Source organism: Eubalaena glacialis, chromosome 2 (genome assembly GCF_028564815.1).
Source record: "Eubalaena glacialis isolate mEubGla1 chromosome 2, mEubGla1.1.hap2.+ XY, whole genome shotgun sequence".
Classification (NCBI taxonomy): domain Eukaryota; kingdom Metazoa; phylum Chordata; class Mammalia; order Artiodactyla; family Balaenidae; genus Eubalaena; species Eubalaena glacialis.
In genome coordinates, this window is record NC_083717.1 from 117,382,829 (window position 1) to 117,395,294 (window position 12,466).

The 12,466-nt window shown below is 37.8% G+C and overlaps 1 protein-coding gene across 1 annotated transcript in view; it reads right to left on the reverse strand.

Annotated features, from left to right (window-relative positions):
• The window catches only part of AVEN (apoptosis and caspase activation inhibitor), a 204,988-nt gene that overhangs the window by 9,396 nt on the left and 183,126 nt on the right, over window positions 1-12,466 (reverse strand). Inside the window, exon 3 of the mRNA XM_061180552.1 lies at window positions 1,306-1,376. Within this exon, the coding sequence (XP_061036535.1) occupies window positions 1,306-1,376 (71 nt within the window). The remainder of the gene's footprint in view (window positions 1-1,305; window positions 1,377-12,466) is intronic.

The following is a 12,466-nucleotide window of genomic DNA, read 5'->3' on the forward strand; positions in this document are numbered from 1 at the left end:
CACTGTGCTAAGGTAAGGGGCCTAGGGCGATGAACAAGCATAGTCTCTGTCTCATTCATCTTCCAATAAGCTACATCTAATAAAATATCTAATAAAGAACATGTGTTTTGATAAATGAAGAACCTTAGAATTATTTGAAACTCTCAGGATAACAAAATGTTCTCTGATAGCCAACATGGTTCAAAGGAGTTGAAATGTGAGTTGTTTGGCTTTCACTGAATTCCTGCATGATCTGCGTTCGTCTGTTTACAACTTGTCCTAGAATTCTAAACCATACTCAGGTACATGCCCAAACAGACCCAAGCAAAAACAAATATTTTTAATTCCCAAATTTTTCTATATTATAAAACATACTCTTTGTACAGTGACAGGAAGTCATTTTACAAGTCACTTCCCTCCCCTCTGTCTTTAAGTCAGTGTCCATCCCAAACAACTGAACGTGACGCCAGCCCACCTGGGGGTGTGAGCCACCTACTGTGTGTGTACTGAGCTGACAGCGGAATGGGGAGGAAGGTCCCGCCTTTTACCCGTCAGGTCTGCTGCTCGCTCTCCTGTCTGAAGCTGTGGGCAGGCTTGTCTGATCACTGTATCAGATAGTATCCTCCAGCCCCGGAGTCGGAAGCATATGCCACGCCAGCACTTACTTAATGAGTAAGTGCATTTTAAAAAGGGAGAGAATACCTGTCGTCTCTCTTACGGAAAGATTCAGTGAAATCCTGCCTGGAGAATCATCAAAACTCCTTGGGAAGAAAATATGGCAGGAATACAAAGCAAATAAAGTGTGTGGGTGTTATGGATTCACTGAAAGACTTCTATGCTACTTGTTCTTATTTTACAGCTTTATTCTCCTAATTATAGAAGAAGAGTTATTTAAAACTATAAAGTTAAGGATTTTCTTACCTAACACCAAAAACAGTGTGGGAGAAAAAAATTAATTCTCAAGCCTAAGATGAATTTTCACAGAAAGGGAAAAGAAGGAAGGCCAAATGGCAAAGTAATCCACTCAAAATCAAGACTATAAACTTTCAGCCCTGCAACCCAGTCTATATGAACTATAGTCATATATGAGCTATATAAGTAGTTCACATAGATGGCCAGGTATAAAGATCAACTCCAGCTCCAAGAGCCTGTATAATTTAAGCTCCCCGAAAACTTTCTGAGCAATTTAGGTAACTGAGGCTGAACTGTACATGAATTACTAGACTCTTCTCTATGTGAAGTCTCCATTTCAACAACAATGTGAAAGGTGCTGGTCTTCAGCCCTGAGAAGAGCCAATCCACATTCCAGACAGAGCTTCACCTTACCTGTTTGGGGCACGAAGCTTCACTATCCCACTCTTTCTCCTCGGCAAACCGGAACTGTGAGAAGGAGTCCCCTGGGAATAGAAAAAACATACAATTTTATGTCAAAGCTAAAGGAGAACACTCAGTTCTCTCAATTTCCCTTTGGGAGTAAAAGTGCTGTTTCTGAAGAGCTGACCATCCCAAACTCAGTGATATCATTCAATAGAAGGTCCTGGCTTCCGCATCTTTCCACATCACCTGTGCCTAGTGGGTACTTGAAAATACTATTGGCAACTGTATTCATTGCTTCATTCAACTCTCAATAAGCCACCATCCTACATGCTTCTTGAGAGACAACTGAACAGTCCAGGCCTGCAGACATGGCCATCTCCCCATATTTAGCATATTTTCATCTCATCTGCTTAATGTATGCAAGGAAACATATTTATGATTTTGGGGGTGGGCACAGCAGAAAAGGAAGGAGAAAAACAGAAATGAAGGAAAGCAGTTCTCAACTGATCCACAATATGACAGACTTAAAATATCTCTTTGAGGCGAGGTTACCAATCTCAACCATCACTCTAAAAATCACCTGGTTAGAATGTCAGATACAAAATAAAACTCAGAGAATGTGCATTAGATTAGTTAATGTGAATCATGGTGCACTGCTCTGAGCTCGTGGAATAAAGGAAAATGAATCAAGATAAACAAGCTTGACAGATGATTCCGTACAGCGAGCTTTGACACAAAGCTTATTTTGTAAATATGTACTTATCTGGTTATTTGCATTAAGAATAGCCAATTTATAAATAATTATTTTTCCACCTAGCTTTCAGGATCCTCCAGAATGTGATCCTACCTCATTAACCCACATTTGCTTCCTATTTCTTGGCTTCCTGCTCCCGAGTCAGCCTCTTTTCACATTCTGAACGTACTTCATTTTCTACCCTATCCTTATTTCTTTTTTAATCCTTCTCCCTTGTCTGGAAGGCCCACATACTTCTACCCATTCATATCCTATTTATACTTTAATACTCAGGTACAGGCCCACTTTCTCCTCCTATGATATCTCTCAGGTTATTTAACCATAGAATCCATTCTTTACTTCTAACTTGAAAGAGGGGGAAAAGAAGTGAAGAATTCTGAATTAAAGAGACAAAGATAAAATCAGAATCTAAACCATACCCCCAGCATTTCCAAAACACATGGATCATAACATTTTAACACTTGACAAGATCAAATTCTAGGTAAAAAAGACCAAGAACATCACTCTTTATCATGAGAAAGGGTAAAATCACTACCATTAGTCATTGGCAAATCAACTTGATCCCTCAAAAATTATGATATAAAGAACCTGAATAATATAATTAATAAGGTCTTGTCTGTGCATGTGGATGTATAAGTGTATTGTGATTATATGTGGGTGCTTTATAAATATTTGTGCAATATTAATATTTTAAAAGGACAATAGAAAGGCTACAAAAAACCTTTAAAAAATCCTAAAATGTAGCAGTCATACAAACCATATTTGCTGGTGATAAACATTTGTAGCACATATAGGCAAAGAGCCTGTCTCTTACATACAAAGAGAGCTTTTGCAAATCAACCAGAACAAAACCACCTAGTAGGAAAACAGGAAAAGGGGTGAGAATAAGAAATGCCAGCAGCTAATATATATATGAAATAAATCGTGAATAAATTAAAAATCAATCTGGTAGATTTTTAAAACTTGGTCGAACAGCTGAATGCCTTACTAAATAGTGTTACTTTTGGCATTCCTGAACTTCTATATTAAGAATGATCCTATGATTACATAGATCCTATAATATGTAATCAGTACAAGATAACAGTAATACAAACAAGGCATGCTCTATGTATTTATTTTTAATACCTGAATATTCCACTTCAAATACAGGTAAAATTCCAACAGTGGTTAAATAGTCTGTTGCAAACCTATTCTCTTGCACTAAACAACTAGGAACACTGCCTCCCCCTCACTCCCTGCAAAAGAAAAAAAAAAAAAAATCTATCTGAAGACATTAGAGAGCTACCAAGACAGTCAGGGTGTGAGGGACAACGGTCCCAGATTGAAGAGAAGCACAAGGAGGCAAGTCTAGCATTTAGAACTACTTTTCCCTTTGAGGCATTTGTTAGTTTCCAAGGTGGTGCTGAGAGACTGAAAAACTGAGCATAAAGTAACAACCAGGACGCTGTGGAGCTGCAGAGACCTTCTGCTAGTCTTATGGTACTGGGTGGGCAAAAATGGAGTTCATGGCCCATGGGTGAGGAAGAGTCCTAGAAAATCAAGACTTTCGGGTGAGACCCCTGAGGACTACATCTTAGAAGTAAGGATCAAGGAGGAATAGGACAGCTTTACAAAGTCTGAGGCAAAGCAGTGAATCAGCTCAATCTCTGATTCTGACTAAAAGAAGCAAAAGTTAATCCTTTTTGGAGGAAAATGACATTATCAATAACCTAGAATTATCTCTACTATATTTTATACACAGTATCCAAAATTCATTTAAAACCATCAGATGTATCAGGAGATGAGACCAAGATGACAGAAAACTAAGAGAGAGGGGAAAACAAACAAACAAAACCCAATCCAAAAATGGGCAGAAGACCTAAACAGACATTTCTCCAAAGAAGACATACAGATGGCCAAAAAGCACATGAAAAGACGCTCAACATTGCTAATTATTAGAGAAATGCAAATCAAAACTACCATGAGATATCACCTCACACCAGTCAGAATGGCCATCATCAAAATATCTGTAAACAATAAATGCTGGAGAGGGTGTGGAGAAAAGGAAACCCTCCTACCCTATTGGTGGGAATGTAACTTGGTGCAGCCACTACAGAGAACAGTATGGAGGTTCCTTAAAAAACTAAGAATAGAATTACCATATAACCCAGCAATCCCACTACTGGGCATATACCCAGAGAAAACCGTAATTCAAAAAGACACATGGCGCCCCAATGTTCATTGCAGCACTATTTACAACAGCCAGGACATGGAAGTAACCTAAATGTCCATCAACAGAGGAATGGATAGAGAAGATGTGGCACATATATACAATGGAATATTAGCCATAAAAAGGAAAAAAACTGGGTCATTTGTAGAGACATGGATGCGCCTAGAGACTGTCATACAGAGCGAAGTCAGAAAGAAAAACAAATATCGTATATTAACGCATGTATGTGGAATCTAGAAAAATGGTATAGATGATCTTATTTGAAAAGCAGAAATAGAGACACAGACTTAGAGAACAAACATGGATATCAAGGGTGGGGGTGGGATGAACTGGGAGATTGGGATTGACGTATATACACTATTGATACTGTATATAAAATAGATAACTAATGAGAATCTACCGTATAGCTCAGGGAACTCTACTCAATGCTCTGTGGTGATCTAAATGGGAAGGAAATCCAAAAAAGAGGGGATATATGTATATGTATAGCTGATTCACTTTTCCTTACAGCAGAAACTAACACAACATTGTAAAGCAACTATACTCCAGTAAAAATTAATTTAAAAAAAAAATTAAAAATAGAGTTGCCATATGATCCAGCAATCCCACTCCTGGGCATATATCCAGAGAAAACCATAATTCAAAAAGATACATGCACCCCAATGTTCATTGCAGCGCTGTTTACAATGGCCAAGACATGGAGGCCCCTAAAGTCCAGTGACAGATGAATGGATAAAGAAGATGTAGTACATATATACAATGGAATATTACTCAGCCATTAAAAAGAATGAAATATGACATTTGCAGCAACATGGATGGACCTAGAGATTATCATACTATGTGAAGTCAGACAAAGACAAATATTATATGATATTTCTTATATGCAGAATCTAAAAACAAATGATACAAATGAACTTATTTACAAAACAGAAACAGACTCACAGACTTAGAAAACAAACTTATGGTTACCAAAGGGTCGAGGGTTGGGGGGAAGGATAAACTGGGAGTTTGGGATTGACCTATAAACACTACTATATTAAAAATAGATGACTAACAAGGACCTACTATATAGCACAGGGAATTCTGTTCAATATTCTGTAATAACCTAAATGGGAAAAGAATTTGAAAAAGAATATATATATATATATATGTAGATGTATAAGTGAATCACTTTGCTGTACATCTGAAAATAACACAACATTGTAAATCAACTATAGCCCAATATAAAATAAAAATAATTTTTTTAAAAAGAGACAATAGAAAAAAATCCAGTTATCAGACCCGGATCTTATGATTTGCAATGTAAAATTTTCAAAACTAGGAAAAACTATAAAATCACAATGACATCCATGAGTCATTTTTTTTTCCTTTTCCATTATGGTTTATTACAGGATATTGAATATAGTTCCCTGTGCTATACAGTAGGACCTTGTTGTTTATCTATTTTGTATATATAATTGTTGGTATCTGCTAATCCCAAACCCCTAATTTATCCCTCCCCCACCCCCTTCCCCTTTGGTAACCATAAGTTTGTTTTCTTTTTGTTTGTTTGTTTTTATAAATTTATTTATTTATTTATTTATTTTTGGCCGTGCTGGGTCTTCGTTGCTGTGCGCGGGCCTTCTCTAGTTGCAGCGATCAGGGGCTACTCTTTGTTGTGGTGCACTGGCTTCTCATTGCGGTGGCTTTTCTTGTTGCGGAGCATGGGCTCTAGGCACGCGAGCTTCAGTAGCTGTGGCACGTGGGCTCAGTAGTTGGGGCTTGCGGGCTCTAGAGCACAGGCTCAGTATTTGTGGCGCACAGGCTTAGTTGATCCGCAGCATGTGGGATCTTCCCAGACCAGGGATCAAACCCGTGTCCCCTGCATTGGCAGGCAGATTCTTATCCACTACGCCACCAGGGAAGTCCCCATAAGTTTGTTTTCTATGTCTGTGAATGTTTCTGTTTTATAAATGAATTCATCTGTATCATATTTTAGATTCCACATAAGTGACATCAGATGGTAATTGTCTTTCTCTTTCTGACCATGAAGTCATTCTTGATTGATACAAAATAAAGTATTCACATAAAAAATACAAAGAAAAGAAGAAAATGTTTGAGAAAAATAAGGTACTTTAAGCACATTTTGTTTATAGTAGTCAAACTCCAAAACAACACAATTTAAAAATCCTAATAAAGTACATAGAGGCTAATTTTGAAAAATAAGCTGGTTAAATGACTATTAAAGAATGCCAACCTCTCTAATCCTCTCATTGAAGATGAAAGTGTGTCCAGACTTGTCAAAATTATGACTTGTAGAATCAAGAGTACTCCCGGAAAACATGTTACCAAAATTCTCTTCTTATATTGAGACATGTACAGAACAATGGTGGTATTAGTAAACATGCTACTCCTATATCCTGTACATCAGACATTTGGACGTGCAGGAACAATTGGAGACTTCCTTTAAATAAAACAGCGTGGTGCATTCACAATGCATTCAATTCTGCTCCTGCTTTATTCTCTGGCTGAGAGAGTTCCTGTCTCTCACACTAACAGAATGAATCAGAATGAAGAAGTATAGAATGGAACCCAGTGAAGAACAGGGAAAGCCAACTATTGTTGACAATGGAACAAACATGGTGAAATGTGTCTTACAAGTCATAAGCATTCAAAGTTTTGGTCACACTCACCAGCTGTGTGTTCAGAAAGTAATTATAGCACAGTGTAATGAACAGAACCAGAAAGCATAAAAGGAGTATAACACTTTGCTCCTCCTCCTTCAGCCAAAGACTAATTTCATGATGTATAAGAGGCTGTGGAACTGCCTTGCTGTGTACTTATACCATATCCTCAAACAAGATGGAGAAGAGCTAGTGCCTATTAAATAGGCTGCTTGAACAACAGCAACAAAATCCCATAATATTCTACTTTGCAGATAAGAATACAAAAATAGCAGGCCTGCTAAATCCAATGATTATTTATTAAGAAGTAATTTATTCATTAGAATCTGCTAAAAAAAGGGGGGGGGGAGGATTTGAACAAAACTGATGTACCTTGAGAGTTCACATTTTTCCTACATAATAAAAAGTCCCATGTCATTCTATTCCAACAAAGCTGAAGTTGGTGTACATGCAATGAAAGCTGAGATACAGGTGATACTGAAACAATTCTGTATATCTTGAAAGTCAACAACATTGCTCTATTGCCACATTTCTGGAGCCAAAATTAATGATGGATTTTTTTCAATCAACTCACTGTATAAAGCAGCAAAAATATTAGAAAGTTAGATATATGTGATCTTAACTATGCTTCTGAAAATAATCAGAAAGAATGTTTTGAGCAGTGCACAATGCACATGAAAAGGTGTTCAACATCGCTAATTATTAGAGAAATGCAAATCAAAACTACAATGAGATATCACCTGACACCAGTCAGAATGGCCATGATTAAAAAGTCTACAAATAATAAATGCTGGAGAGGGTGTGGAGAAAAGGGAACACTCTTGCACTGTTGGTGGGAATGTAACTTGGTACAGCCACTATGGAGAACAGTATGGAGGTTCCTTACAAAACTAAAAGTAGAGTTGCCATATGATCCAGTAGTCCCACTCCTCGGCATACATCTGGAGAAAGCTCTAATTCAAAAAGATACATACACCTCAATGTTCACAGCAGCACTATGTACAATAGCCAAGACATGGAAGCAACCTAAATGTCCATTGACAGATAAATGGATAAAGAAGATGTGTGTGTGTGTGTGTGTGTGTGTGTGTGTATACACACGCATATATATATACAATGGAATATTACTCAGCCATAAAAAAGAATGAAATAATGTCATTTGCAGCAACATGGATGGACCTACAGATGATCATACTAAGTGAAGTAAGTCAGACAGAGAAAGACAAATACCACATGATATCACTTATATGTGGACTCTTAAAAAATTGATACAAATAAACTTATTTACAAAACAGAAACAGACTCAGACATAGCAAACAGACTTGTGGTTACCAAAGAGGAAAGGCTGGGGGAGGATAAATTAGGAGTTTGGGATTAGCAGATACAAACTATTATATATAAAATAAACAACAAGGTCCTATTGCATAGCACAGGGAACTATTTTCAACATCTTGTAATAAACCATAATGGAAAAGAATATGGGGAAAAAAGCAGTGCACAACGCTTCAATTTGGGGGATTCCTTCAATGAAACTCATGATCATCAAACAAATCTCCAAGTCTAGCAGTTAATGAGGAGATAAGTCTTCACCTAGCCTATTACCCAGTCTTTAACTAGTTACTCTTAGAGAGGACAAATTTAATTGCAAGGGGCACCATTACCCTCGACTATTCTGGTAGAACTAGCCAAAGAGTATTGTGCTCCTCTATCTACCTCGGCCAAGCTACCAACTATTTAGTATCATGAATGTGTAGGATGGTACAGTGACTGCAGGAACAATCTAACAGCAGAGAGTGGTGAGAAATGAGAATGCCTGTATACTGTCAAAAGTAAAAGTAATAACTTTTATAATAACATTTCAATAGTTTTGTTGAAATTTCAGATTGTTTTTCATGTATTCCAGCACATCCATTCTATGACAGTGATATTTAGCTTTAGCTTCAGCTGAATATGATTCAACACTTGACATTCTGGCCAAAATGTATATTTAATCTGCCTCCAATAGTGAATTACTAACATTCTATGAGGTCATTTTAAAAATACAATAGTTTATGTAATGTACAGTATGGTGACTATAGTTAATAATACTGTACTGCGTAACTGAAACTTGCTAAGAGAGTAGATCTTAAAAGTTCTTGGGCTACCCTTGTTGCACAGTGGTTAAGAATCTGCCTGCCAATGCAGGGGACACGGGTTTGATCCCTGGCCCAGGAAGATCCCACATGCCGTAGAGCAACTAAGCCTGTGCCCCACAACTACTGAGCCCACGCTCCACAACTACTGAGCCCACGTGCCACAACTACTGAAGCCCACACGCCTAGAGCCCGTGCTCCGCAACAAGAGAAGCCACCGCAATGAGAAGCCCGCGTAGCGCAACGAAGAGTAGCCCTGTAGCGCAACGAAGAGTAGCCCCCGCTCACCCCAACTAGAGAAAGCCCGTGCACAGCAACGAAGACCCAACACAGCCAAAAATAAAAACAAATTTTTTTAAAAAATGGTGTGCTTTATTAAAAAAAAAGTTCTCATCACAAGAAAAATAAAATTGTAACTATGTATGGTAATGGATGTTAACTAGACTTATCGTGGTGATCATTTTGCAATATATACAAATGTTGAATCATGATACTGTACACCTGAAAATAATGTTATATATCAACTATACCTAAATTTTAAAAAATAATGTAGTTTTATATGTACTGACAAATGGAAAGATGCCCATTATCTCAACTGTTACATGAAAAAAATCAAGTTTTAGTACAGTATGAATAAGATATATATATACACACACACAGATATACACACACACCTATGCACATACTATATATACACATATATGTGTGTATATATCACAAAAATATTAATATATGCATAGAAATAAGTGGAGATCATTAGATACCTATTTTAAGAATGATTCTCTTTCAGAGGGCGGGACTGAAGGAGACTTCCTTTCTGCATAATACATTTTCCAGTTGAATTTTCCTTTGTAAACAACAAACACATGTTATTTTTGGAACTGAGCCAAACAGAAGTAAGGAAATCTAGAAACAAAGCTGCAACTTCTTAAGGGCAAAGACCATCTCAGAATGCCTTTAAGACAAAACATCCATAGATCTCAAAAGCTGGAACAGCAGATGTCATTCATTCTAACCCTCACTTTATAGAACAGTAAAGAACCTTAGGTCAGGAGAGACTCAATGGCCTGACCAGCCAGTTAATGGCTGGACACCAAGACCTCTTGGCTCCTAACATTCATTATTATACCTATAACTAACAAAGCTCTTTCCACTATTTCCACTAGGCTTCTCAGCCATCTGAGTTCCCTAGAACAATACAGATACTCAATAAATATTTTATGACATCTGATATACTACTACTTGACATGCTGACAATGTCTGAAGATATGAAAATCCAAAAACAAAGAATTCCTCATTTTAGGAAAGGAATCATTTCAGGGATTCCTTTAAATAAGTACTTTTAAAAAATAAGAGTGTTTTTATAGCCCTCTATTCTAATAGGGATAGCGTCAGAGAAATAAAGGTGATACACCAACTGTCGCTGTGTGGATGATACCCAGGATTCTCACGCTGCCTAATTTCTCAAAACTAGTCTAACACAAGTCTCAGAATCAGTGACAAAGTGGACACTAAACTTGCTAGAATTCCACAATACCAACATACTATCAAAAAACTTACACTTTAGTCATAAATAAGACAGCTTTGAATTTTAGGCTTACTCCTTCAGCCGCATCAACAAAAAAGAGCTTTCAGCCAAATAAAAGAACTTAACCATAAAGCTCTTCAGTGGAAGTTCAGGTGGGATGACAAGGAACAATCTTTATCTGGGCAAAGAAACCTGCAAAGGCTTTCGGTTTCAACAATACAGATCAGATATATACAAAGAGTGAGTGTGAAAGATGGAAAATGTGCCCAAGCCTAAAAATACCCAGTTCCAATGATTTGGGAGTGGCAATTCCCATAACTGACATCCATCCTAAGTATTTGGATCTTTTCCTTATAAAATTGGCCCAGACCGTTGTGGTACGTCCTTTCGGAAACCAGCTCTCGAAAGCAAGAGGAATGTAGCACTATTTCCGGATGAGTACTTCATTTTAAGCTCCATTTTCCTGGCTCTTCTTTATCATGATCACCTTCCTTTAAATCCTCCACAGCCCTTAGAATATGCCCTTAACCAGGACACCATGTCTATGGGAAATCACAACTTTATAGGTTGACAGGTTCACAATCTTCATAGAAAGACACTATGTCTCAATGGTCAACACCATGGCTGCTATAGAAAATGAAACATACCCTTTCTTCTCTCTGAATTTCTCTAGCTCATCTATGGGACATGGCATATTTGGAAGGTCCAGGTAAATCCTAAGTCCACAGGCTGACACAGATCAATCCAGAGACAATCTACAGTTCAGCCTACAGGATATAAAAAGTCCTTACTACCCCCCACTTTCTAGCTTCCACGGATGAGCCTTTCTAGATGCAGATGTCGAGCACTTCAATATTTACCCTAAAACAAAGCAACAGCTAACATTTTGGTCTTTGTGAGGAAGATCATACAAGCCACGGTGGTGATGAATTTAAAAAGTTAGGTTGAGCCAAAAGAACATGAGAGGTAAGAAAATTCTCTCCTGCTCAACAGTGACCTATAATTAGCTTTCTCACCAGGTGTGCGGCCCCAAAGGCCCCTGAGCATCAAATATCCACACTGAGCATAATAGGATGTGCCTATCTTCCCAATGCCCCTAAAAAGTGCTTTCCCATCTCATGGATTATGTTGAAGGAAAAGACAAATATACTCAGGTACCATAGAAGGGTTCTAGGCTTTATGAGCGAAGGATGATGCTGACATTCTGGAATTTAGAATCTAACTTGTTTTCCCCAAAATAGTTGGCAAATATTCTGTGTTAACACTGTACTACAGTAGACAATCTAGTAAAATTTCTCAGATCAATGGTTTTCAGAAACAAGGCCAACATCAAACCCTGGCACAGAACTCCAAGATGACAGCAAATTTTTAGACAAGGCTGAATAAATAAAAGAATATAAAGATGCATCCTCAACACTCATGATGTATATTTCCTCAAAAAATATTTAGTCCAACTAACAGCTTGTTTTTTATTTATAACCTATCTGACACCCAAAATGTTGACTTTGTTGGTTATTGCAGCTGATAGAACCATCATACATATTATCTAAGGTTCCAGGTCTAATACCTTAAGGAGTCGACTGCCCTTTAATCCCATCAGCAATCTTGCAAGGGCACATGATTCATTTCCAGAGGGAGTTAGGTGAGAAAGAAAAGTCAGATCAATGCGAAATCGTCATTATCTGGAAAACAGCCTGTATCAGTAGGATGCCATGCAGATTCAAACACACTCGCACACACTTCAGTGTGGGACAGAAAAAGCACAGTCCCACTAGGACAATGACACTCTCCAAAGGTCACTGCAAAACTCTCAGTGACTTGGGTCCCACAGTGGAGTCAAACTTCCCCTGAATTTCCTGGTCCACCATCCATTCCTCCTTACAA